General features: G+C 52.9%; 1 protein-coding gene across 7 annotated transcripts in view; it reads right to left on the reverse strand.

Moving 5' to 3' along the window:
• Positions 1–27,024, reverse strand: part of LOC133344716 (tensin-3-like) — a 110,266-nt gene that overhangs the window by 66,280 nt on the left and 16,962 nt on the right. Inside the window, exon 1 of one of the 7 annotated variants that reach the window (XM_061554810.1) lies at positions 21,172–21,451. The exons of the other annotated variants lie outside the window; for them this stretch is intronic. Coding sequence (XP_061410794.1) covers positions 21,172–21,204 — 33 coding nt within the window. The 5' untranslated portion in view covers positions 21,205–21,451. Of the gene's footprint in view, positions 1–21,171; positions 21,452–27,024 lie in introns of those variants that run through there. 7 annotated transcript variants of the gene reach the window in all.

Raw genomic sequence — 27,024 nt, forward strand, 5'->3', positions numbered from 1 at the left:
TCCTCTCCCACACCAGTGATCAGCCCCAGACACACCACCTCACTCTCCACACGTGATCAGCCCCAGACACACACCACCTCACTCTCCCACACAGTGATCAGCCCCAGACAACACCACCTCACTCTCCCACACAGTGATCACCCCAGACAACACCACCTCACTCTCCCACACAGTGATCTCCCCCAGACAACACCACCTCACTCTCCCACACAGTAATCAGCCCCAGACAAACACCACCTCACTCTCCCACACGTGATCCCCCAGACAACACACCTCACTCTCCCACACAGTGATCATCCCCCAGACAACACCACCTCACTCTCCACACAGTGATCACCCCAGACAACACACCTCACTCTCCCACACAGTGATCCCCCAGACAACACCACCTCACTCTCCCACACGTGATCCCCCAGACACACACCACCTCACTCTCCACACAGTGATCATCCCCCAGACAAACACCACCTCACTCTCCACACGTGATCACCCCCAGACCACACACCTCACTCTCCCACACGTATCATCCCCAGACACACACCACCTCACTCTCCCACACAGTGATCACCCCAGACACACCACCTCACTCTCCCACACAGTGATCATCCCCAGACACAACCACCTCACTCTCCCACACAGTGATCAGCCCCAGACACACCACCTCACTCTCCCACACAGTAATCAGCCCCAGACACACACCACCTCACTCTCCCCACACAGTGATCAGCCCCAGACACACACCACCTCACTCTCCCACACAGTAATCAGCCCCCAGACACACACCACCTCACTCTCCACACAGTGATCAGCCCCAGACACACACCACCTCACTCTCCCACACAGTGATCAGCCCCAGACACACACCACCTCACTCTCCCACACAGTAATCAGCCCCAGACACACCACCTCACTCTCCCACACAGTAATCAGCCCCAGACACACACCACCTCACTCTCCCACACAGTGATCAGCCCCAGACAACACCACCTCACTCTCCCACCAGTAATCAGCCCCAGACACACACCACCTCACTCTCCACACAGTGATCAGCCCCAGACACACACCACCTCACTCTCCCACACAGTGATCAGCCCCAGACACACCACTCCCTCTCCCACACAGATCAGCCCCAGACACACACCACTCACTCTCCCCACACAGTAATCAGCCCAGACACACACCACCTCACTCTCCCACCAGTAATCAGCCCCAGACACACACCACCTCACTTCCCACACAGTAATCAGCCCCAGACACACACCACTCACTCTCCCACACAGTAATCAGCCCCAGACACACACCACCTCACTCCCACACAGTAATCAGCCCCAGACACACACCACCTCACTCTCCCACACAGTAATCAGCCCCAGACACACCACCTCACTCTCCCACACAGTAATCAGCCCCAGACACACCACCTCACTCTCACACACAGTAATCAGCCCCAGACACACACCACCTCACTCTCCCACACAGTAATCAGCCCCAGACACACACCACCTCACTCTCCCACACAGTAATCAGCCCCAGACACACACCACCTCACTCTCCCCACACAGTAATCAGCCCCAGACACACACCACCTCACTCTCCCCACAGTGATCAGCCCCAGACACACACCACCTCACTCTCCCACACAGTAATCAGCCCCAGACACACACACCTCACTCTCCACACACAGTAATCAGCCCCAGACACACACCTCACTCCCCACACAGTGATCAGCCCCAGACACACACCACCTCACTCTCCACACACAGTAATCAGCCCCAGACACACCACCTCACTCTCCCCACACAGTAATCAGCCCCAGACACACACCACCTCACTCTCCCACACAGTAATCAGCCCCAGACACACACCACCTCACTCTCCCACACAGTGATCAGCCCCAGACACACCCACCTCACTCTCCCACACAGTAATCAGCCCCAGACACACACCACCTCACTCTCCCACACAGTGATCAGCCCCAGACACACACCACCTCACTCTCCCACACAGTAATCAGCCCCAGACACACACCACCTCACTCTCCCCACACAGTGATCAGACACACACCACCTCACTCTCCCACACAGTAATCAGCCCCAGACACACACCACCTCACTCTCCCCACACAGTAATCAGCCCCAGACACACACCACCTCACTCTCCCACAGCAGTATCAGCCCAAGAAAATTAATGACAGCCCAAGACCACACCACCTCACTCTCCCACACAGTAATCAGCCCAGACACACACCACCTCACTCTCCCACACAGTGATCAGCCCCCAGAGACACACACCACCTCACTATCCCACACAGTCATCAGCCCCAGACACACACCACCTCACTCTCCCACACAGTAATCAGCCCCAGACCACACACCACCTCACTCTCCCACACAGTAATCAGCCCCAGACACACACCACCTCACTCTCCCCACACAGTAAATCAGCCCCAGACACACACCACCTCACTCTCCCACACAGTAATCAGCCCCAGACACACACCACCTCACTCTCCACACACAGTGATCAGCCCCAGACAAACACCCCCTCACTCTCCCCACAGTGATCAGCCCCCAGACACACACCACCTCACTCTCCCACACAGTGATCAGCCCCAGACACACACCACCTCACTCTCCCACACAGTGATCAGCCCCAGACACACACCACCTCACTCTCCACACAGTAATCAGCCCCAGACACACACCACCTCACTCTCCCCACACAGTAATCAGCCCCAGACACACACCACCTCACTCTCCCACACAGTAATCAGCCCCAGACACACACCACCTCACTCTCCCACACAGTGATCAGCCCCAGACACACACCACCTCACTCTCCCACACAGTGATCAGCCCCAGACACACACCACCTCACTCTCCCCACACAATCAGCCCCAGACACACACCACCTCACTCTCCACACAGTGATCAGCCCCAGACACACACCACCTCACTCTCCCACACAGTAATCAGCCCCAGACACACACCACCTCACTCTCCCACACAGTGATCAGCCCCAGACACACACCACCTCACTCTCCCACACAGTAATCAGCCCCAGACACACACCACCTCACTCTCCCACACAGTAATCAGCCCCAGACACACACCACCTCACTCTCCCACACAGTAATCAGCCCCAGACACACACCACCTCACTCTCCCACACAGTGATCAGCCCCCACACACACCACCTCACTCTCCACACAGATCAGCCCCACACACACCACCTCACTCCCACACAGTGATCAGCCCCAGAACACACCACCTCACTCCCCACACAGTAATCAGCCCCAGACACACCCACCTCACTCTCCACACACAGTAATCAGCCCCAGACACACACACCTCACTCTCCCACACAGATCAGCCCCAGACACACACCACCTCACTCTCCCACACAGTGATCAGCCCCAGACACACACCACCTCACTCTCCCACACAGTAATCAGCCCCAGACACACACCACCTCACTCTCCCACACAGTGATCAGCCCCAGACACACACCACCTCACTCTCCACACACAGATCAGCCCCAGACACACACCACCTCACTCCCACACAGTAATCAGCCCCAGACACACACCACCTCACTCTCCCACACAGTAATCAGCCCCAGACACACCACCTCACTCTCCCACACAGTGATCAGCCCACAACACACCACCTCACTCTCCACACACAGATCAGCCCCAGACACACACCACCTCACTCTCCCACACAGTGATCAGCCCCAGACACACACCACCTCACTCCCCACACAGATCAGCCCCAGACACACACCACCTCACTCTCCACACACAGTAATCAGCCCCAACACACCACCTCACTCCCCACACAGTAATCAGCCCCAGACACACACCACCTCACTCTCCCACACAGATCAGCCCCACACACACCACCTCACTCTCCACACAGTAATCAGCCCCAGACACACACCACCTCACTCTCCCACACAGTGATCAGCCCCAGACACACACCACCTCACTCTCCCCACACAGTAATCAGCCCCAGACACACACCACCTCACTCTCCACCACAGTAATCAGCCCCACACACACACCACCTCACTCCCACACAGATCAGCCCCACACACACCACCTCACTCTCCACACAGTGATCAGCCCCAGACACACCACCTCACTCTCCCACCACCAGTATCAGCCACAGGACACACACCACCTCACTCTCCCCACACAGTAATCAGCCCCAGACACACACCACCTCACTCTCCCCACACAGTAATCAGCCCCAGACACACACCACCTCACTCTCCACACACAGTAATCAGCCCCAGACACACACCACCTCACTCTCCCACACAGTAATCAGCCCCAGACACACACCACCTCACTCTCCCCACACAGTAATCAGCCCCAGACACACACCACCTCACTCTCCCCACACAGTGATCAGCCCCAGACACACACCACCTCACTCTCCCCACCAGTAATCAGCCCCAGACACACACCACCTCACTCTCCCACACAGTGATCAGCCCCAGACACACACCACCTCACTCTCCACACACAGTTAATCAGCCCCAGACACACACCACCTCACTCTCCACACACAGTAATCAGCCCCAGACACACACCACCTCACTCTCCACACACAGTGAATCGCCCCAGACACACACCACCTCACTCTCCCCACACAGTGATCAGCCCCAGACACACACCACCTCACTCTCCACACACAGTAATCAGCCCCAGACACACACCACCTCACTCTCCCACACAGTGATCAGCCCCAGACACACACCACCTCACTCTCCACACAGTAATCAGCCCCAGACACACACCTCCTCTCCCACACAGTGATCAGCCCCAGACACACACCACTCACTCTCCACACAGTAATCAGCCCCAGACACACACCACCTCCCTCTCCCACACAGTGATCAGCCCCAGACACCACACCTCACTCTCCCACACAGTGATCAGCCCCAGACACACACCACCTCACTCTCCCACACAGTAATCAGCCCCAGACACACACCACCTCACTCTCCACACAGTAATCAGCCCCAGACACACACCACCTCACTCTCCCACACAGTGATCAGCCCCAGACACACCCACCTCACTCTCCCACACAGTGATCAGCCCCAGACACACACCACCTCACTCTCCACACAGTAATCAGCCCCAGACACACACCACCTCACTCTCCACACAGTGATCATCCCCCACACACACCACCTCACTCTCCCACACAGTGATCAGCCCCAGACACACACCACCTCACTCTCCACACACAGTGATCAGCCCCCAGACACACACCACCTCACTCTCCACACACAGTGATCAGCCCCCAGACACACACCACCTTACTCTCCACACAGTAATCAGCCCCAGACACACACCACCTCACTCTTCACACAGTGATCATCCCCCAGACACACACCACCTCACTCTCCCACACAGTGATCAGCCCCAGACACACACCACCTCACTCTCCACACAGTGATCATCCCCCAGACACACACCACCTCACTCTCCCACACAGTGATCAGCCCCAGACACACACCACCTCACTCTCCCACACAGTGATCATCCCCCAGACACACACCACCTCACTCTCCCACACAGTGATCAGCCCCAGACACACACCACCTCCACTCTCCCACACAGTAATCAGCCCCCGACACACTCCATCTCACTCTACACACACAGTGATCATCCCCCAGACACACACCCCCTCACTCTCCCCACACAGTGATCATCCCCCAGACACACACCACCTCACTCTACCCACACAGTGATCACCCCAGACACACACCACCTCACTCTCCCACACATAGTGATCAGCCCCAGACACACACCACCTCACTCCCCACACAGTGGTCATCCCCCAGACACACACCACCTCACTCTCCACACATAGTGATCAGCCCCCCAGACACACACCACCTCACTCTCCACACAGTGATCATCCCCCAGACACACACCACCTCACTCTCCCACACACAGTAATCAGCCCCATACACACACCACCTCACTCTCCACACAGTGATCAGCCCCAGACACACACCACCTCACTCTCCACACAGTGATCATCCCCAGACACACACCACCTCACTCTCCCACACACAGTAATCAGCCCCATACACACACCACCTCACTCTCCACACAGTGATCAGCCCCAGACACACACCACCTCACTCTCCACACAGTGATCATCCCCCAGACACACACCACCTCACTCTCCCACACAGTGATCAGCCCCAGACACACACCACCTCACTCTCCACAACAGTGATCATCCCCCAGACACACACCACCTCACTCTCCCACACAGTAATCAGCCCCAGACACACACCACCTCACTCCCACACAGTGATCAGCCCCAGACACACACCACCTCACTCTCCACACAGTGATCACCCAGACACACACCACCTCACTCTCCCACACAGTGATCAGCCCCAGACACACACCACCTCACTCTCCCACACAGTCATCAGCCCCAGACACACACCACCTCACTCTCCACCACAGTGATCAGCCCCAGACACACACCACCTCACTCTCCACACAGTGATCAGCCCCAGACACACACCACCTACTCTCCACACAGTAATCAGCCCCAGACACACCACCTCACTCTCCACACAGTGATCACCCCCCAGACACACACCACCTCACTCTCCCACACAGTGATCAGCCCCAGACACACACCACCTCACTCTCCCACACAGTAATCAGCCCCAGACACACCACCTCACTCTCCCACACAGTAATCAGCCCCAGACACACACCACCTCACTCTCCCACACAGTGATCAGCCCCAGACACACACCACCTCACTCTCCCACACAGTGATCAGCCCCCGACACACTCCATCTCACTCTACACACACAGTGATCATCCCCCAGACACACACCACCTCACTCTCCCCACACAGTGATCATCCCCCAGACACACACCACCTCACTCTACCCACACAGTGATCACCCCCAGACACACACCACCTCACTCTCCACACATAGTGATCAGCCCCAGACACACACCACCTCACTCACCACACAGTGGTCATCCCCCAGACACACACCACCTCACTCTCCACACATAGTGATCAGCCCCAGACACACACCACCTCACTCTCCACACAGTGATCATCCCCCAGACACACACCACCTCACTCTCCACACAGTGATCAGCCCCAGACACACGCCACCTCACTCTCCACATACAGTGATCAGCCCCAGACACACACCACCTCACTCTCCCACACAGTAATCAGCTCCAGACACACACCACCTCACTCTCCACACATAGTGATCAGCCCCAGACACACACCACCTCACTCTCCACACAGTGATCATCCCCCAGACACACACCACCTCACTCTCCCACACACAGTAATCAGCCCCATACACACACCACCTCACTCTCCACACAGTGATCAGCCCCAGACACACACCACCTCACTCTCCACACACAGTGATCAGCCCCAGACACACACCACCTCACTCTCCCACACAGTAATCAGCTCCAGACACACACCACCTCACTCTCCACACACAGTGATCTGCCCCAGACACACACCACCTCACTCTCCCACACAGTGATCAGCCCCCAGACACACACCACCTCACTCTCCACACACAGTGATCAGCCCCAGACACACACCACCTCACTCTCATCACACAGTAGTCAGCCCCAGACACACACCACCTCACTCTCCACACACAGTGATCAGCCCCAGACACACACCACCTCACTCTCCACACAGTGATCAGCCCCAGACACACACCACCTGACTCTCCACACACAGTGATCAGCCCCAGACACACACCTGTGATGCCGCCGCCACGAAGCCGTTCGGCAGGCGCCCAAATCCCCGACCTCGCCACCACCAAGCAACGGAACCAACCCCGCGTCCCCCTCACCTCACCTCACATGAACACACCCGCACGCATTTTCCCCCACCCATAGAGCTGGAAGGGGAGGTCACCTGGCCGACCGGTTTTTATCCGAGAAACCCTTATCGGGGTTAACTCTCACGGTTTCCGGCGATCAGGGAATTGGACGACCTCCCCCGTGCTACGTTGCGCCGCGTCGCTGCGCCAGCCTTAATATGGTGTGGTCGCGGCGTGGGGCATTCGGCCACCGCGGTTGAGGCGCATTTTCCCCCCACACACACCCCCACGGGTCGACGAGACAGGCGGAGGAGGGAGGGGACAGCATGAATAGCGGGACCGCAGGGACTCTTGTGCATAGTCATGGAGGGTTGGGATCATTACGCTTGAGCACGCAGGCTCCATTGTTAGGAAGGGTCAGGGATTAATTAAGATTTACGCCGCGCACGCCGCTCACTGATTAGCATATCAAAAGCGCCCGGAACCGCCGTGCGCGTGCTCGAGGTGCGCGAGCCCATTGTTCAGCGCAGCATCCTTTTGAGGTAGGGAGGATAAATAGGGGGGCGCAAAGGGGAAATCGCTCTCTTCTCTCCAGGCCAGCGGACCAGCCGCAGCTCCAGCCAGCGACCCGGACGTCCGTGCGACACATCGAGGTGCGCTGTTAGCACAGGGAGCAGCGAACCACCGCGGGCACCAAACAGTGAGTGGGGAGGTGAAGTAGGGTATCGTAAGCCGATAAATAGGGAATAGGTACAGGTTTAGTGGAATAGGCCAGCCTCGTCGACTCACTGATTCAACATCAATTCGCAGGTAGCATATAATACATCATTAATAGCGAAGCGTGGTCTCGCGTGATCTTGTCGTGCAGAGTGTCGCGTGGGGAGCTGCGTGTGTGTGCGTGCGTCCACCCCGGGTGCAATACAGGTGCACGATCATATAGTAGTCAGGGGTGAGTGTAGTGCTGCGGCTCGCCTCGGGGGAGCGCTACGCAGAGCGGCGCGAGAGTGGGTGTCGCGTGTGTTCACTCCGTGTGTGATACATGTGCGCGATCATAACGTGAGTTGAGTTGGAGTGCGCGGAGCGGCGTGTGTGTGGGAGTGCGCATACGTTCGTTACGTGTCGGATATGGATGCGCATTGGTAACGTGCCGCACAGGGCTATAGACGGGCACACGCTCGCAGTGTACGAGAGCTGTACGTAGCGGTGTAAAGAGGGGGAGTGTGGCGTTCGATTGATGATGCTGTGCGCACGTATGCTCGCAGCGTGGGAGCGCGGCGCGAGGCTGTAACAGTAGGGGCATCGCGTTCGAATGTCGGCGAAACCGTAGCGAGTAATAGGGAAGTGGGGTAACGTAAACGGAATAGGGGATGCAGGCGGGAGGGACCCCGGGGGCCAACGGCCCCCACACACACCACCTCCCTCTCCCACACAGTGATCAGCCCCCAGACACACACCACCTCACTCTCCACACACAGTGACCAGCCCCAGACACACACCACCTCACTCTCCCCACACAGTAATCAGCCCCAGACACACACCACCTCACTCTCCCCACACAGTGATCAGCCCCAGACACACACCACCTCACTCTCCACACACAGTAATCAGCCCCAGACACACACCACCTCACTCTCCCCACACAGTAATCAGCCCCAGACACACACCACCTCACTCTCCACACACAGTGACCAGCCCCAGACACACACCACCTCACTCTCCCCACACAGTAATCAGCCCCAGACACACACCACCTCACTCTCCCCACACAGTGATCAGCCCCAGACACACACCACCTCACTCTCCACACACAGTGACCAGCCCCAGACACACACCACCTCACTCTCCCCACACAGTAATCAGCCCCAGACACACACCACCTCACTCTCCCCACACAGTAATCAGCCCCCAGACACACACCACCTCACTCTCCCCACACAGTAATCAGCCCCAGACACACACCACCTCACTCTCCACACACAGTGATCAGCCCCAGACACACACCACCTCACTCTCCCACACAGTGATCAGCCCCAGACACACACCACCTCACTCTCCCACACACAGTAATCAGCCCCAGACACACACCACCTCACTCTCCCACACACAGTGATCAGCCCCCAGACACACACCACCTCACTCTCCACACACAGTAATCAGCCCCAGACACACACCACCTCACTCTCCACACACAGTGATCAGCCCCAGACACACACCACCTCACTCTCTACACACAGTGATCAGCCCCAGACACACACCACCTCACTCTCTACACACAGTGATCAGCCCCAGACACACACCACCTCACTCTCCACACAGTGATCAGCCCCAGACACACACCACCTCACTCTCTACACACAGTGATCAGCCCCAGACACACACCACCTCACTCTCTACACACAGTGATCAGCCCCAGACATACACCACCTCACTCTACACAGTATCGCCCCAGACACACACCACTCACTCTCTAGCCACAGATCAGCCCCAGACACACACCACCTCACTCTCCACACAGTGATCAGCCCCAGACACACACCACCTCACTCTCTACACACAGTGATCAGCCCCAGACACACACCACCTCACTCTCTACACACAGTAATCAGCCCCAGACACACACCACCTCACTCTCCACACAGTGATCAGCCCCAGACACACACCACCTCACTCTCTACACACAGTGATCAGCCCCAGACACACACCACCTCACTCTCCACACAGTGATCAGCCCCAGACACACACCACCTCACTCTCTACACACAGTAATCAGCCCCCAGCACAAACTGCCTGGCAAGCGCCACCATGCTTGTGCGTGAGAGGGCATGACATTGACAGGGGAAAAAAATTAAATCAATTATTTCTCAATGCGAACACATTCGAACAATACATGGCAAATAGGGCTGTAGATTGTTGGTGGAAGTGCTGTTTGTGAGCACCTATTAAGACTGACATTGCATGCAAGATGGCGGGGCAAGCAGCATCATTCTCAGCTTTCCGTCACCTCCCCAATAAAGTGTACTCATGTTGACCACCGCTGCACCAAAAACTCATGATGTCGCGCTGAGTTCACTCGCCACTGACATTGAGTGGTGGGTCTGTATCAAACTCGCATCGCAAAGTTGCGCACCGCAGTGCACTGGCCGCATTCATGAAGACATTACCCACACAAACAGGAGTATACGCACCTTACAAACAGAAAAAAAACATCAAACAACAAAACATTCTCAACCCCCCACCTGTGCACAGGTCAGCAGCTGGCATTTGCTGCCAATGATTGCGCAACAAAAACACATTTCACCGTTAGAGCTGCTTCAGTGCCAAGGAATGAAAACAGCACATCTCCAAAAACAAATTTCGAGCCCCGGGGCACAGTGCCGAGCATTTTTTTCGTGCTCAAAATGAACAAGTGTTGCTGCTCCATCTGCCGCAACGACCCTGACACAGGTGAGACTGAAAAATGTTTGTTTCATCGGTACACGTGTTTGTTTTCGCGGGCGAGATGTGTGTTTGTTTAGGTGCTCGCTTCTTTCTCTCTCTCTATCTCTTGATTTATTCTGCTCGCGGTCTGCGGAGACGCCCGGCCACAGGCGGGTAACCCTGAACCCCCTGCGAGCGCACCAACGCCACTTCCCGTGCGCCCGAGCGTTGCAACAGAAACCCACAGCCACATGACGGTGCTGTGCGCCCTCCAGATACGATGCGCGCATGACACAAGCGACAGATCCAGCGATTGTGGACAAGAGGCACCGACGGTGAGGCCGAGACGAAGCCCTTGGAGACCTTGGCTCCCACGCACTTGTGCCCCAAATGGCAACTGCGCGTCTGCGTCACAGGGGAAGGCCCACATTTAAAAAAAAAATTTGCAATTGAATTCTAAAAGCAATTGTAAGTAACTAAGGTGACCAAAGATATACCCTTCAGAGGATAAATATGAAAATATGATTTCCAGTACAGGTGAATTAATTATTAACTCACCATTCTTATTACATTACCTATCCAGCCTACACATATATACAGATATGCAAACGTTTCCAATATAGCCTTTGTGTTAATCATAACAAGCACCTATGAAGGCTGGCACGGCCAAGACCATGCCTGGCCATCTTTGTCTCCCCCAGTGCTGATGGTTACACACTGCACCAGGTACTCTTTAAAATCTGGGTTAACCTAAGGGTGGCCCAAAACCGGTTCATATATTCGCCACTGTTTTTGGCAGTGAGCGGGCATCGAACTCGGGTCGCCGGGTTTGTGCGCCAACAGCTACACACACATGCACATTCTTTTATATATACTTCTACAGACTAATTATAGGTCTCAGTGGGTTTGATAAAATGTCACAGCCTCTTAGTAGCTCTAGATATTGCTTGGAATTACAGAGTGAGTTTAATTAAAGATGCTGGGAGAAGCCTGGTTGCTGGGAGCTGTCTGCAAAGCCGCTGGGACACTGCACAGACACAGCACAGCAAGGCAGCCAGGCCCTCCACCTTAGCCCTCCAGCCAATCCATCAACTGAACCCTCCAGCCGAAACCTCCAGCAGATCCTCCAGCCAGGCCCTCCAGCTGAACCCTCTTGTAGGCAGGAGTCACAGCCAACATTGTCCAAGCAGTCAACCTTTGTAGGCTCTATGCACAGTCGTTCCAGGCCAATCGCTCTGCTAGCTCCCAATCCCACCCCAGATCAATTTTAAAATCACATGCAATTTTCTTCGAGATCTTGTGGACTTGTGCCTGCCTACCTCTTATCTCACGCTACTCCTTTCCACACACTCTCCTCTATATCATCTCATCTCACTCTACTCGCCTCCAAACATTCTCCTACCTCTCCCCTCTCATCTTAGCACGGTACTCATCTCTGTGCACTCTACTTATTCCAGCTTATCTCACTGTACTCCTCTCGACGCACTCTCAGCTCCAGCAAGCGAGGCTTTTAGTCGAAGCCCAGTCAACCTTCGCTCAGTGGGAGGTCGCTCATTTTCCTCTGCTGCCATCATTATCAGGAATTCCCTTCGGCCAGCCGTCCGTGCTGTCGACTCCCTGTCCCTCTTCAAGTCCAGGCTCAAGACCTTCCTTTTATTTTGTCGATGACTGACTGCCTCTCTCTGTAAAATAAATAAAGACACCCACTGTTTCTGTACACCACCTTGAGAAGCCATGTCCAGAACTTTTTTAATTCACAGCTGAACGAGGGCTTTCACACGCCTCATGTTTATTCTATCATCTACAACTGCAAAGAGCATTTTGAAGGAGACCCATGAAAAGTGGAAAACAAGCCAGATAAAAGATAAAATACACAGAGCTATGAAAAATCATTAGGAAAGAAATAAGACATTTAAAAACACAAACTTGAATGAATCTCACAACAAACAGTGGAAGCTTTAAAGCAGCACAAAGTAAGTTGATTCTAGATTTGAAGCTTTCGTGACTGCAGGGATTCATACTCTTAGGTTTTTTCGGTAAAGTCACGTAGGTAAAAAATAATAAAATAAAATTAAAATAAATCACGACGTTTCGGAGGCAACACACGTCTCCGTCTTCAGGTGGGACCGTCACAGCTAAATTTACTGTATCAAGATTATTATTTTTTACCTACGTGATTTTACCGAAAAAACCTAAGAGTAAGTAAGTTGTTGACTGGTAAATCACATACATTGATGCATAAAACATGATACCTGTTCTGGGCCTGGTTGGGATGGACCCCACTTCCTGAGGTTTGATTTGCCTCAGCTGGCACTGGTACAGAGGCGGTACAAGCATCGCTAGATCGCCTGGGGTTTGTTCTGACTCCGATTAGAAGAGTCTCCGCTACTCTCATCTTAGCAGCTGCTGCCGCTGCTCGCAATCATGCGAGAACACTCGAGGAAGTAGTGTGAGCAGACACTCACCCCGAGCCAGCGCCGCTTTACGAGTTCCCGGTGGCGTCAGCTGCCGACCTCTTTCTTTCCTCGTCTCTCCTGAACCCAGCAGCGGCCATGCGTGCTCGGCGTCGACTCGCGGCGTCAGAATCCACGGCGGAGAATCCAGCTGCCGAGCCTCGGCCCGACTGAGCACCTCGCCCAAAACTTCTCCTTTAATATCACCACGCGATTGTAAACAATGAGCCTATGATAATGGGGCCCCGCTGTTGACACATGGGGGAAGTTGGCCGGAGAGAATGTTTGTTTGGCTCGTCCCCGAGACCCAGGACCCATTCAGGCAGCTCCTCGCGCCACAGCCGGCACAGCACAGTCTGCGGCCTCCCATTCTCTCTCATTTCCCACAAATGTGCGTTTGTTTTTTGTTCATTCATTCGTGATGTAAATTGAATAGAATACACTTCCAACCACCGATATTCTATTTATATTTACCAGGATTAAGCATCCGATTACATTCTGTTCGCTCTACTATTCCATGAATCATTAACAAATCTCGGAATGGGTTGCATCAATGAACAATCGTTTTAAAAGGCTGTCCGAGTGGCAATATTAACTTTCGGCTCAGCGTGCTGCCGAGGATGGCATTTGTTAATAAAAGAAAGCAGCCCATCCATTTCACTGAGCATGAAACACAAACGCTTTCTTAATTGACGGGAAAGTTTCCTGCACGCAATGTCAACAGCGACTCTATTCATCACACGCCGCATGAGGAATTGTCGAATCGGCCCCGACAGCAGCAAGAGCAAACAGACGGGGCCATGTGGACACAGCGGTGAGCTCCTGCTCAGTGTCAGCTCTGGCTGAAGGAGGTCCTGGTCCGTGCCACCAGCGATGGTGCCAACTCCAATAGGAACAAACGCAAACTTGAGACATCGAAATGACAATAAAAAAAAAGTGGGCTTGGCCAGGACCCATCGCTAGATGGGATGATGGCCAATGGCTGAGACCGGTGATGGAATGGTAGCCAAAGGAGAAAACACGTCACAGAGGACGAGCACCGTGGAGATGGAGCGATGAGATCGGTTTATGTGCAGGAGCGAGATGGATAGTGGCACTGAACTGCCTTCCTCCAGCAGAGGGCAAACAGTGGTTGATGATGATTAATACTTTGATGGAGCCAGGCGACGTGCTGCTCCCCAATAATAGTGATTTTACTCCCAAAGCAGCTGAGTTGCAAGATGGCCAGGAAATGGCAGTAGAGCAAGTAGCTTAATGAAAGCATATGTCACAGAACGTTTAGAGCATGTTTGGGTGGAGTTTATCCGGCTATTCTGATTTCCTTGTAAAGGTAAAACACTCATTACAAATGGATTTAGTGAACAAATCCCAATCAATGCGGGTTCCCTTTTTGAAACAGTCTTGAGACTTGGTGGGGCTTGAGCACAGCCCCAAGGGCTCAAGAAGCATCACTGACCAAAGCAACACTTCTCTCGTTTTTGCAAGTAAGCACGTGACACGACATCTCACGCCAGGTCACACCGTGCGCCAGAGGCCTTCTAACGCCGTTGAAACACGACAGGGCAGGCGCACTCAATAACCGTGTTTTGCGTGATCCCCACACTGAAGCGGCGAGTGTCAATGCAAGGCAGCTGCTGCGGCAAAAGCCACCGCATCCCCCCCCGCCCCCCCGGTGTCAACCCAGGTCCCCCTTGGTCCAGCGAGAAGTGGAAATAAAACCACCGAGCCCATCCACTGTTAACTGGATAACGGCGCCCAACAGCAGCTCGGAGATGCAGCTGCCAATCCATTCAACCGCGCATGAAAACAAACGGGCAATAGATCACAGTCTGAAGTGGCGACCTCCCAACCCCGGCAGGATCTCACGCACGAGAACACTACTTCAAGGCCTCTCAAAACGCTGGCGAGCATAGCGGGGACAGGATGTCCTCGCAGGCGAGCTGACCCACTTACGGCTCAAATGTCACTTGTCTTTAATTTGGAATGCGCTGGCGGAGGTGTTTTATCGCAGACCTGGTCGTGCACCCCGTAAGATGAGTGGGGGTTTAGTAGCCACATTAACCGACCACTCAAACTTCAAGCTTCGCCACAGACACACTGAGAGCCGACCTTCAAACTGAACCAGACCTTTGGCTCTCATTTGCGGGCATCCACTGCGTTTATTGACTTGTCCCGATATAATTGTAATTGACTTGCATGAACGTAATTAACATTTTCACTTCAATCCACTACTCGGTATGACTTCAATTTAAATACAAAAAGGCAAAGGACCCCATATAGCCTTTAACCGACTGTTGGGACAAGTGTTGTTAGCGATCACCTATTTAAGTAGGCATGCATGGTGCATGAGTGAGTGCTGGGGCCAGCACAATGCCTGGACACTGTTGTCTTTTACACACTACGTCAGTTACCAAATTATGCCTGTATCCGCTGAGGGGAGGCCCAGAAACAATACAAATATCACTCACCACTATTAGCCATGGACTGGGATTCAAACTCGGATTTACAGGTTCATGTCGCAGTGTGCTAACCGCCGCACCCAACTAACAAATGCACACGCGAGCGGAAGCGAGGAATCGCTGGCGTGAGGCTCGAGCCCAGCCAGCGCAGAGCCTCTCCAGGCGGGAGCAGAGAGGCATGCACAGCTGGTGACCGCATGTCTGTCACGGCAGCCCTGGTGACGGATGTAAACACACCCCTAAGCCGTGCCCCGCGGGTCATCCCAGCGCCAAAGGATCCAAGAAGTGAAAATCATCGCTGCGATGTTTAACCACAGCAAGTTCTTCTCCTGCCAGTGCTCACCGGCCACGGTAGACGCCCCCGGAGATTTGTTTTCCTCTCCGCGCCGCTCATCGGGTAAATCTTTGGGCGTCGGGGCGATGCGGGCGCTCCCTCGGGACCACGCAACCGGCGCGGACGGCGCCGCCTCGCCCGCCACCGCGGAAACAGTAGCCACCGGCGAACGCACCACGGCCGGCGTGCCGTGCACACACGCTCGAGCCGCTCCACAATAGCCTAAACAAATAGTGATTGACCCACAGCCTGATCATTTAATCACCAAGCAGGAGAGAGGCTGCTGGGTTTCCACCGGCCTGAACAAAACAGGGGAGGGCGGGGTGCGGGGAGCGGTGGTGAGAGGGGGGCACTCGCAACACGGGCCAGGAATCGGCCGCCGACTCTTTAATGAAGTGGAGACTTTACAAGTGACCTTTGGCATGCCTTGTCAAGCGGGCACCTCCATGTGCTCCCCTCTTTCCCCCTTTTGCCGCCCACACCCCCAACCCGCACGTCTGGCTCTTCGCTAATGGGCTGGCACGCTGCCAACTTACGCCAGCATTACTTATATCTTCACCATTTGCGTGTTTGTTTAAATCATTTTGTCAGGACACATGGCTGAGCTGTCGCTTCGGCTTTTCCAATTCTGGTCATAGCAGCAGCTCAGGGTCCCTGGCCCTTTGCCAGAATGCAACAGGCCTTCGTAACTATACATTCCTCACAGTTTGTGCATTGCAAGTCACTGACAAAAATAGCCAAGAAAAATCCAGTGCACAGAGAGACAGGAATATAAGACGTGCATTGCGCCTCTGGACCTTTGTAAAGCTCTGACCATCGTTTGTTAATTTCTCTTCACTTTGCTGATGCAATCCATTGCCATTGTTGTTTGACAACTGCTTTCCCCGAGTGACCGACAGCTCCGAGGGGCTTGGCCTATACGTGTGCAGAAAGCACCTGCATAGATTTAACAATAAGAACAAAGGCGAATAATGATGATAATGGGATGGGTGATAATGGGAATGCACGATTGATGAAAACGACAATGTAATTAACGCCAGAGATAACAGACGACAGAGACGTACGGCGGCGGTGAACGTGGGAGGATGGGAGGCACGTCTCAAGGACTCGCGGATGTCAAAGAGTTCACAGGCTCTCCTTTTGATCAGCGTGAGCAAACCTAAGAGCGGTTCTCCCATCCGCGTCAACCCAGCTCACCCCTCCACCCTTCCACCTCGCCCCAGACCCCGTGCTCTGCCACGCTTTCCCTGAACAGGGCCGTCAGCGGGACGGTGTGGGAATCTCTCGCGGTCCTCAACGCCCCCCCCTTCCTCCGTGGCCCCAGAATCAGCCATCCGGTGCTGCTGGGTTAATCTGACGCCTTTTGTGCTCAACTTCCTTGGCAGAACTGCCGGAATTAAGCAGCTTCAGTTGAATGTTATGTAAATAACCCATCTGGAGGATTCCAGAGGAGTTAATCTTGCGAACCAGCCGTGCACACTGGGCGGCAGTTTAATTGGCTGCCTCGAACTAAGTCACCATGCAGTTAATAAAACATGTCCTCAACTTAAATACTACCCACTGCCATGTCAATAATAATGGCAGCTTCCCAAAATGTATTGCATTATTTATAGCTTATGCAACACAATTGATAAGCAGGGGGCTTGTCCAGAGGCCAACAAAAACCTCAGGCTCAATTAACCAGGAGCAAAGGTGCCCTAATTTAATACCGCTCTATGGTTGTGATGATTTTAGCTGCTCTGCACGCGCAGTTGAGGTGCAGACGTGAGCACCAGGCCAGGCCCCAGGGAGGTCCAAATGTTCACACTGCGGTGCAGACCCCTCTCCCTGCGAGGGCCCCGCATTCTCACGTCGACGGGGTCGCGTACAGCGTGAGATCGGAGGGCACGATATGTGAGCGAGCGCTCAGAATGCCAACTATTCGAGGCCCAGGTGGGACTCCCCGGGAGCCATGTGAAGGCAGCGGCGCACCCTGCTGTGCTTGCGCTCGGCAGAGGTAATGAATCACGGTGGGATTAGCACAGCGTGGGTGCTGCGTGGGAGCGCACGCGGCGAGAAACGGCGCCGCTCCTCACCCCGTGTCTGTGCATGCGGCAACTTTCACGTGTTGCTCCTCATCAGCAGCAGTCTCGGACACATTTCCAAAGCGCATATCTATCTGTATGTTGAACTTCTTTCACACCATACGTAGACAACCGTGCTGTCTATTTACGTGCTGCGAAGTGAATTCCGTCTAATAGGCCAGTGCACTTCCAACGGTGTTATAATACGATATGATGCACCACACGCAGCACATCGGCAGATGGCTATCATGTTCGTCCGTCAGTCCACGGCCGGGTCCAAATGCATTTGTGCACTCCCCACTGAGCAACGATGGCACCGGGGCAGCGGCGTTTGGCCTAGACTTGGGCCCTCGTCGCTCGAGTGACAACAGGATAAAAAAAAGTGCATACGGTTCGAGCAAATGTGCGGAGGCTGTGAGGTGCGGGGTGTGGGGCGAGAGAGTGGGCCAGGCAGCATTGTATTATCCGCCATACAATTCGGTTTCCATTCCCTCCGAATTTATGTTTTGAAGGAGGAGCGTGTATGTTTGCAAGGCGGGGGAGGGGAGCCGTGTACCGTGGAGGCAGGGTGTATTTATCAGCTCACAGTGATGAGAGTAAACACTAGTGTGAGCTCCTTCACATCCTCAAGTCACAGTCTCAAGTCACGCACTTTGCTGAGGTGAGTTACAGCGCGTCGTGACCCTGCCACGGTGCACAGTGAGCCAGAGCCCGAATATTAAGACTTCAGCCGGACGGCAGCAAGATATTTCTGCTTGCCGTCTGCCCAAAATAAATCTCTGCTCTCGCAGACCGATAACATTGGGCAAATGCAACGGTAGACTGCTCCCCACATGTTCACATCGCGTTCGCTACGCGTCAAATTTGAAATGCGGTTGAATGACATGGCCCAGAAAAGAAATCTGCGTGCGTGCGGGACGGTTGAACTCGCTGGGTGGGCTACATGGCTCCCTATCAGCTCACACATCGCTTCACCACAATCTGATTAGCGGCGAGCAGCACACTCGAATGGTTTTTCAGAGCACTTTTGCTTTTGTTTGACACGCCACACAATCGCCCTGCATACGTGTAAAGAGGACTGCGCACTACCTCAGCTGCAATGTGCTGCTGTTTTTGGTCCCAATGTCTCCCACTTCTTATTCGTAAATGAGAGTAATTCCTTTGTCTTTTCCCATCCTTGCAGTCCAGTGGGTATCGGGTGACATCATGTGGGACACCTGTGGGTGCTCGGGGGTCCTTTGTTAGCTCTGCACAATGACAGCAGCCCACCTAGGAGGGCACACCGATTGAGAGCCTCCCAATTGCCCGTCCGATGCGTAGCCACCCACACCGACCCACAAGCACACCAACCACATCACCCTCACCGACCACAACCAGACCAACATATACCAACCCAGTCCAACCCACAAGAGTACACACCGACTACACCAACTACATCAACCACATGATTATACCAATATATACCAACTCATGCCAGCCTACAAAAACACACTAAATACGGCAAACATGTAATCAATGTACATCAACCACACCAAGACACGCGAACGTATAGAAACCACACCAACCATGCCAATACATAGTGATACATGCACCTACACCAATCCACACAACACGCACCGTCCCACCCAACACATACCAAAAAATACCAACAAGTACCCATATAACCCAATATACTTCAACCGACAACCAAGTCACCAATGTACACCGACCATAGACTGACACCTGACCCAGACTAACGGGCAATGGACCAGAATACACCTCCGATTAGCACGTTTGGATACGTACGGTGCAAATACAATTTGAACATACATACAGTCAGCCACACCAACAAAAACACGTTTTGGTAGTGCTTGCTTCCAACTCTAAACGATTTAAGCACACATCACATTGCATCATATTATATCCCCATTAAAGGAACACAATCATTTCTGCTCATGCTCAATGCACTCACCAGCACAAACAATCGCAGTTTGCGTCTAATCAATGAAATAGCTTATAACATGTCAATACTTTTTTTGAGAATATAACAATTTCTATGAAAGAACTCGTCAGTCCACATATTTTGACATATATATAAACTTTCAAGGCAAACACTGAATGAAAGTACAGAACCATTTTATAATTCTCAATATAAATTGAAAAACACACAAGAGGACTTTGAGCATAACTACAAACAATCAATGAGAAATAAATGTTTATATAATTTCCCAAGCACAGGGATGAATCATGGAAAACACAGAAAATAAATTTTCTCATCCATTTGTTCATTGCATTTATAATATCTGCGATTCATATCTAGGTAATTGTTTTCTGCCTGGACACAATGTACACGTTTACAGGCTGAAACAATTCGACTTCTGTTCCCCAGAGAGGACATTGAGCGGCACAGACAAGAGAAATGTCCAGTGATAAAATTGCTTGGGTCGAAAGAACCTCACCTTCTTGGAGAGAGCTTTCCTTACCCAAGATTGTTTAGACATTCAACCGAAATCCCAACGGCCACGACGAGCGTTCGTAACGGACGACGGCGCAGAGCGCTGCGCACGTGAAGGATGACCAGGCACACCGCTACGTACCCAGAGTGCGCACGACCCACAGAAGAGGGACATTGGCGCGATGCCCGAGCCGTGGACAGCGCCGGGCGATGGTGGACCTCCTGAGCTCGACGGCACCCACCTGGTCCAGTCAGCCGTGCTACATGTGCACGCCACGCGTGTGCGCCGGGCACACGTGCACTCCGCGCAGGCAGCCGGCCAACTCCAGATCTCGCTACGCTCACAGGCAGGGCGCAGCACGCGCACGCAAACTCAACGCACGCACACCTTCCCGCCAAGGAGCATTAGGACCCCACCCAGACACCCGGCCCCGCACCGCTCACACCATTTACAAAACAAACGCTCGCCATCCCTACCCAACCGTTTGCCGGGGCTGCCGTCCCCCCCCCTCCCCACTTCAAATGTTGCTCTGCATCCCTAAGATCACCCCCCGACCCACCCCCAAACCTCAAGCCGCCCTTGCTGGCCCCTTCTCCTTATCCCCGACTCCGCCCCCTCTTCCCCTTCTCCCCGAGCTTCCCGCACCCCCGCTGGCCCTACCCCTTCTAAGTTTCACCTCCCACTCCTCTACCTCCCGTCTCTACCCCACCCGGTCCTAATGCCGCCTTCCTCCTTCCGTCCCCAAACCCGCTCTGCACCCAAAGTCGTCGTACCCCCCTCTCCTCCCTTTAAAAAGTTAGCTCAAAATGAAAGAGAGAGGGTGTGGTTGTTAATTCTCCATGCAAATCCTCAAACACGATCACCCCCGGCTTGAGTTCGTTTCCTGAATCCTGAGCTCTCTCATAATTTGATTGCCCCGTGCCCCCTCAAGCCACGGCTGGGTCTGCGCACGGACCGAGAGGCCCGCGAGTTGCCGTGCGGGCGCCGAGACGTTCGAGTGTTTCATGCCGGTACTCGCGCAGAGCTTTATCATTTGTCCGTCGCCGACCGGTACGCCCCCCCTCCCCCCCATAGAGGAGCAGTGAACCGCTTCATCTCAGAGTTCCATTGTTGTTGGGATATGAGGGCAGACCCACAACGCAGCACACGGGACTGGAGAGAGGACGCTGCAGATCCCACGCGAGTTCTCCAGCAGAGCCTCGGCGCTGCCGGGGAAGAGGCGGTGGCCCCTCTAACGAGCCGCCAGCAGCTGTCGTCTGCTGCACTCAGCTCCCACCCCCGCCCAGCCCTTTTACTCGCTGCCTTCTCCAATTCCCCACCCGCACCCACCCGCCCCACCCAGCAGAGACAGAGGGTACGCACATCACCTCAAGAGGGGGAAATGCACGGAAAAACCCGCCAGGGGTTAATGTTGTCTAAAAGTAAATGAAAGGCTGAGAACCCTTGGGCCACGAAACACTGCGTAAAAGCTATGCACATTTACAAAAAAAAGTTTCCTGCCACTAAGTGCAAGCTACATCAGCGTGATGGAGAGGGACAAAGTATGATGTGGTGCACGTAATTCACTCTATTTCTTTCTCCAAGCCTCACAATTTAATTGATATAAGCCCATTGCCAGACAGCATTACCCTCCATTAAATCCAGCGGAGAGAAATGGGGGTGGACAGGGATTCTTGGCTGCGCCACCCCCGAGGACACGCGGCACAGACAGTGACCCCTGGCTGCTTCGCTGTCACATCGCGCCGAGCACATCCGTCTCGCGCACGCGGCCAGCAACGTCGCAGAAAGCACCGGACGCCTTTTCCAATCGGGTTAATGCACCCAGAGATTTATTGGCGGGTGGAGCCCTTTGCCACGACCGCTCGTGCGACTGCAGTAATTTAATCATCTCAAGGTGAGTGCTGTGAATTTACGGCGATGGCGTGGCCGAGACGAACAATGCATTAATGCCACGGGCCTCGTGGACAAACAACACGCCCTACAGGTGAGATTCGCGTGGAATTTTTAAATCGTCTCCCGCTCATACAGTGTGTGACCAACAACGTCAGCCGTTTCTGCTGCCAGAAAAGATCAGAATAAAAGCATTCCAGCAAAATTGTCATAAGTTCCAAATGAACTAAGCCTCCTGTCAGAACGCCTTTGAATTTTTGTAGTGGAAGATCATGGGTTCACGGTCAATAATCCCTCCCGTGGCATTGGACTATTGCCCTGCTCATGTCTGCTTACTAGATTAAAAACATGTCTCCAAATAACATTTTTGCTTCACTACACAATTTAAAATAGCGTTTACCTGGGATAACCCACCAAGTCAAGTGAGGGCATACACACAGCTAGACGCACAGAGAGAGATGCAAAGAGTACCCCCATACAGCCATACAGTGAGGCAATAACTATGAATGGTCATTTTTAAAGGCCGACACGATATATCGTACTAGAGCGTGCAACATCACACAGGGCCACCTTGGTCTCCCCAGTTCTATATAAACAAATCACCACACCATGTACTAATTTAAGGCAGAGTCACCCAAAGATAGGTGCAGGACAGATTCAAATGCCACTTGTCCCTTATGTTAGCCATGGCTGGAAATCAAAGCCAGGTCACTGGGTTTGGTTTGAAGTGCTATGTGCTTACCACCATGCCACCCCTATTGACATTCAAATCCCTTCCACAAACAGATACACACAGATATATAATACACACACAGATATACAACACACACGTGCAAATATATAATACACAACACAGATATTCAACACACAGATATACAACACAAAAAAAATATAGATATCCCCTGTAGAGCCTTAACCAGTGCTGTTAGCGAACACCTGAAGGCCAGCACGGCACGAGGGGGTGGGTGGCCAGCACCTCAGTGGTAATGTTTATGTGCCACACCAGGTACTCAGTTAAGGCTAAGTCAACCTAGGGAAGACCCAGGACCGGTTCAGATGAGTATCACCGGTGTTGGCCGTGAGCGGGAATGGAACTTGGGTCACCGGTTTCCAAGTGCAGCGCACTAACCGCCATGCCACCGCTCCCCAATATACAAAACACACGTAGATATACACACACGATCAAAGAGTTTTGGAGCAGCAGTTACACAGCTGCTAGTTCAGTGCTTATCTGCATTACAAACGGAAACATTTACAATTCCGATAGTTCATCGAATATTATATCAGGTTAGCGGTTAGTGAACATGTTCCAGTACATGTTCACATACAGGCAGCATCTGGACACAAGCACATTGTAGCTCCAAAAATCTGTCCTGGTGCCATTACAGAAAGTACGACGCACGAGTCAGAGATCACGGAGCCTCGAGAACATTCCACTGATTAAACACCAGCACCACCGGACACGATCACTGACTGCTGTTACGCAATCGCGATGATCATCATAATACATTATTACCATTGGCTTCTTATGAAACCAGCCGGGCAGGAGGAAGGATAGTAGTGCCTTGAGAGACCGCAGGGCGAGGTTGCAGCACGGTTGGACGCCGGGCATGGTGCTGGCGGCAGTGGGCACGTCACGCGTCGGTGCGCGATGTTCCGTGACCGATGGACGCTCAGCCAGGGTCCAGGGGCACCACCGTTTTTTACCACACCCAGTTTTACCTTCCACAAAACGTCGATGTGAAGTTGGTCGCCACTTTCGCAAATGCAAAAGTGGCTCCTATGACAACTTCCTGAGCTTGGTCGTAGGACTCGTACGTCCAGGTGTTCTGAGCGAAAACAGTCCCAGCAATGCATTGGGGAGACGAAAGGACATTCTCTCGTGGTACCCAGCAGAAGCAAGGCATCTTCATTCCATTACTGCAGTGGGGAGCAGTGGGAGGTGGGAGGGAGAGGGTTGGCAGCCAGTCAACTGACACACGCGGCATAGGAAATGAGCACTAATCTTGGCGCACAGATTTTGCCTGGGCTGAAAATAGTTTATACGACACCCTCGTATTTGTATCATTTGCATGTGAGCACACCTATTATTTTTTTTTAGTGTACGCCTAAAATAGTATTAAATCACGGTGATAATTCGCAGCGCCGACAGCTTCTTAGGGTGCACAATGTATATTTTATGTAAAATGACATGCTGTCCCATACCCCCATCAAACAAGATCCCCGTACAGCCTTCAACAGACAATTGGGGCAAGTGCTGTGAGCGAGCACCTACGAAGGCCGGCACAGGACACTTGGGGGTGGATGGCCAGCACCACGCCAATCCCGCCTTTGTCTCCTCAGTGCTGATATTTACACACAGCACCAGGTACTGTACTGATTTAAGGCTGAGTCGATCTAGGGGAGGTCCAGGACTGGTTCAAATATTTGGTATTGTTATTGATCGTGAGCGGGAATCGAACTTGCGTCGCCAGGTTGATAGCTCAGTGTACTAACCAGTTGACTACTTCCCCCACACACCCTAAAAGAAGACAAAGATACCCCATGTAGCCTGAACAGACTGTTGGGGCCAGTGCTGTTAGCAAGCAGCTATGAAGACCTGCACGGCACACGAGAGGTGGCTAACACCACGCCTGGCTGTCTGTCTCCCAGTGGCGATGTTTACACTCCTCACCAGGTATTAATTTGGGGCTGAGTCGACCTTGGGGAGTCCCAGGACCGGTTCAGATAATCGTCACTGGTGTGGGCCATGAGCGGGAATCGAACTCGGGCTGCCATGTTCGTAACGCAGCATGTTAACCGCTACACTACCGTTCCCCATACACCTCTATAACACACAGCACAACCAACCAAAAATCAAATCACTAATCTACAGCCCTTTAGGATCCAACTCCTTGATGAAAGCCTTCCGATACTGTCAGTCACTGGTATTGTTTTATAAGGGGTCCCCGATATACGTCGCCACGATATACGTTGTTTCACACCGTCACGTCGCTGACTTTTTGAGGAACCCAATGTAAAATGTCCCCGCACATACGTCGTCACGTCGATTTCGACTCAGTTCTGCTTAACACTGTACAGAAAACGTGTAACTCCTGTCTGCTGCTTCTCAGCCCCATCATGTTCTCTCACATTGTGCGTAGCGAGTGCTCATTGTAATCGGCCTAATCCTCTCCCAACACCTCCAATCAAGCCAATCAAGCCAATCGAGCATAACTCATCCACGCCTCAAAGATCATACAAATTAAAGGTGAAGGTAAAATAAAAAAAATGCTGTTTAAGATTCTGTGCTCTTACACTAAAAATGTATTTCTCTTCAAGTCATTAGAAAAATAAAAACGTGTTAAAGTGTACAGGGCTGCTTTGAAATGCTCATAAAATAGTTTTCAATTCAGTGTTTGTTAAATTATAAATGCTGTTGAAAGGTCCTTGAACTCAGAATTGGTTGTGTATATTGTATTGTACAATATAGTACAGATACTGTACAAGTACAGTACGTATTTTGGTTGCTAAGTATGAAACACGTTTCCCTAAGTTACGCTCCCTATCCCTACCTTATTCCATTGCTTCTTATGGGAGAAATTTTACCGCTTTGAGTCGCATTCCCTTCTATAATCAACCAAGAAATGTCTGTCCGTCCCGCGCGTGACGTCACTCCACATGAGCCCCCCCCCGTGTGACGTCACTCCACATGAGGCCCACTCCTCGATTATTAATATTCATAAGTGGGTGGATTTTTACACCAACGCAGAGGAAGGTCGAGCTCAATTAAATAATGTATTATGCAGTCGCTTCAAATCTGACGTTTCTTTACAGAAAGTGACCGGTAAAAAATAAATATACGCAGCACAGTGCTACATCCGTGCGTGACGGCTCTGCAAAAGAGCCCCCCACCCCTTCATTAATATTCATGCCCGCGTGGAAATTTACACTAACGCACAAGGTCGCGCACCCCACATGCCGCACCCCTCCCCAATAACCATGAGCGGGTGACGTCACTCTCCATGGGGCAACCCCCCCGCATTAATAATCATGAGCTGAACAATTTTTTTCAATAAATATTTCAGATTTACTGCAATATACACCCGTCCTTGGATGGGCAAA

This window comes from Lethenteron reissneri, chromosome 20 (genome assembly GCF_015708825.2).
Source record: "Lethenteron reissneri isolate LAM-NWPU_2019-01 chromosome 20, ASM1570882v1, whole genome shotgun sequence".
In the NCBI taxonomy this organism is placed as follows: domain Eukaryota; kingdom Metazoa; phylum Chordata; class Hyperoartia; order Petromyzontiformes; family Petromyzontidae; genus Lethenteron; species Lethenteron reissneri.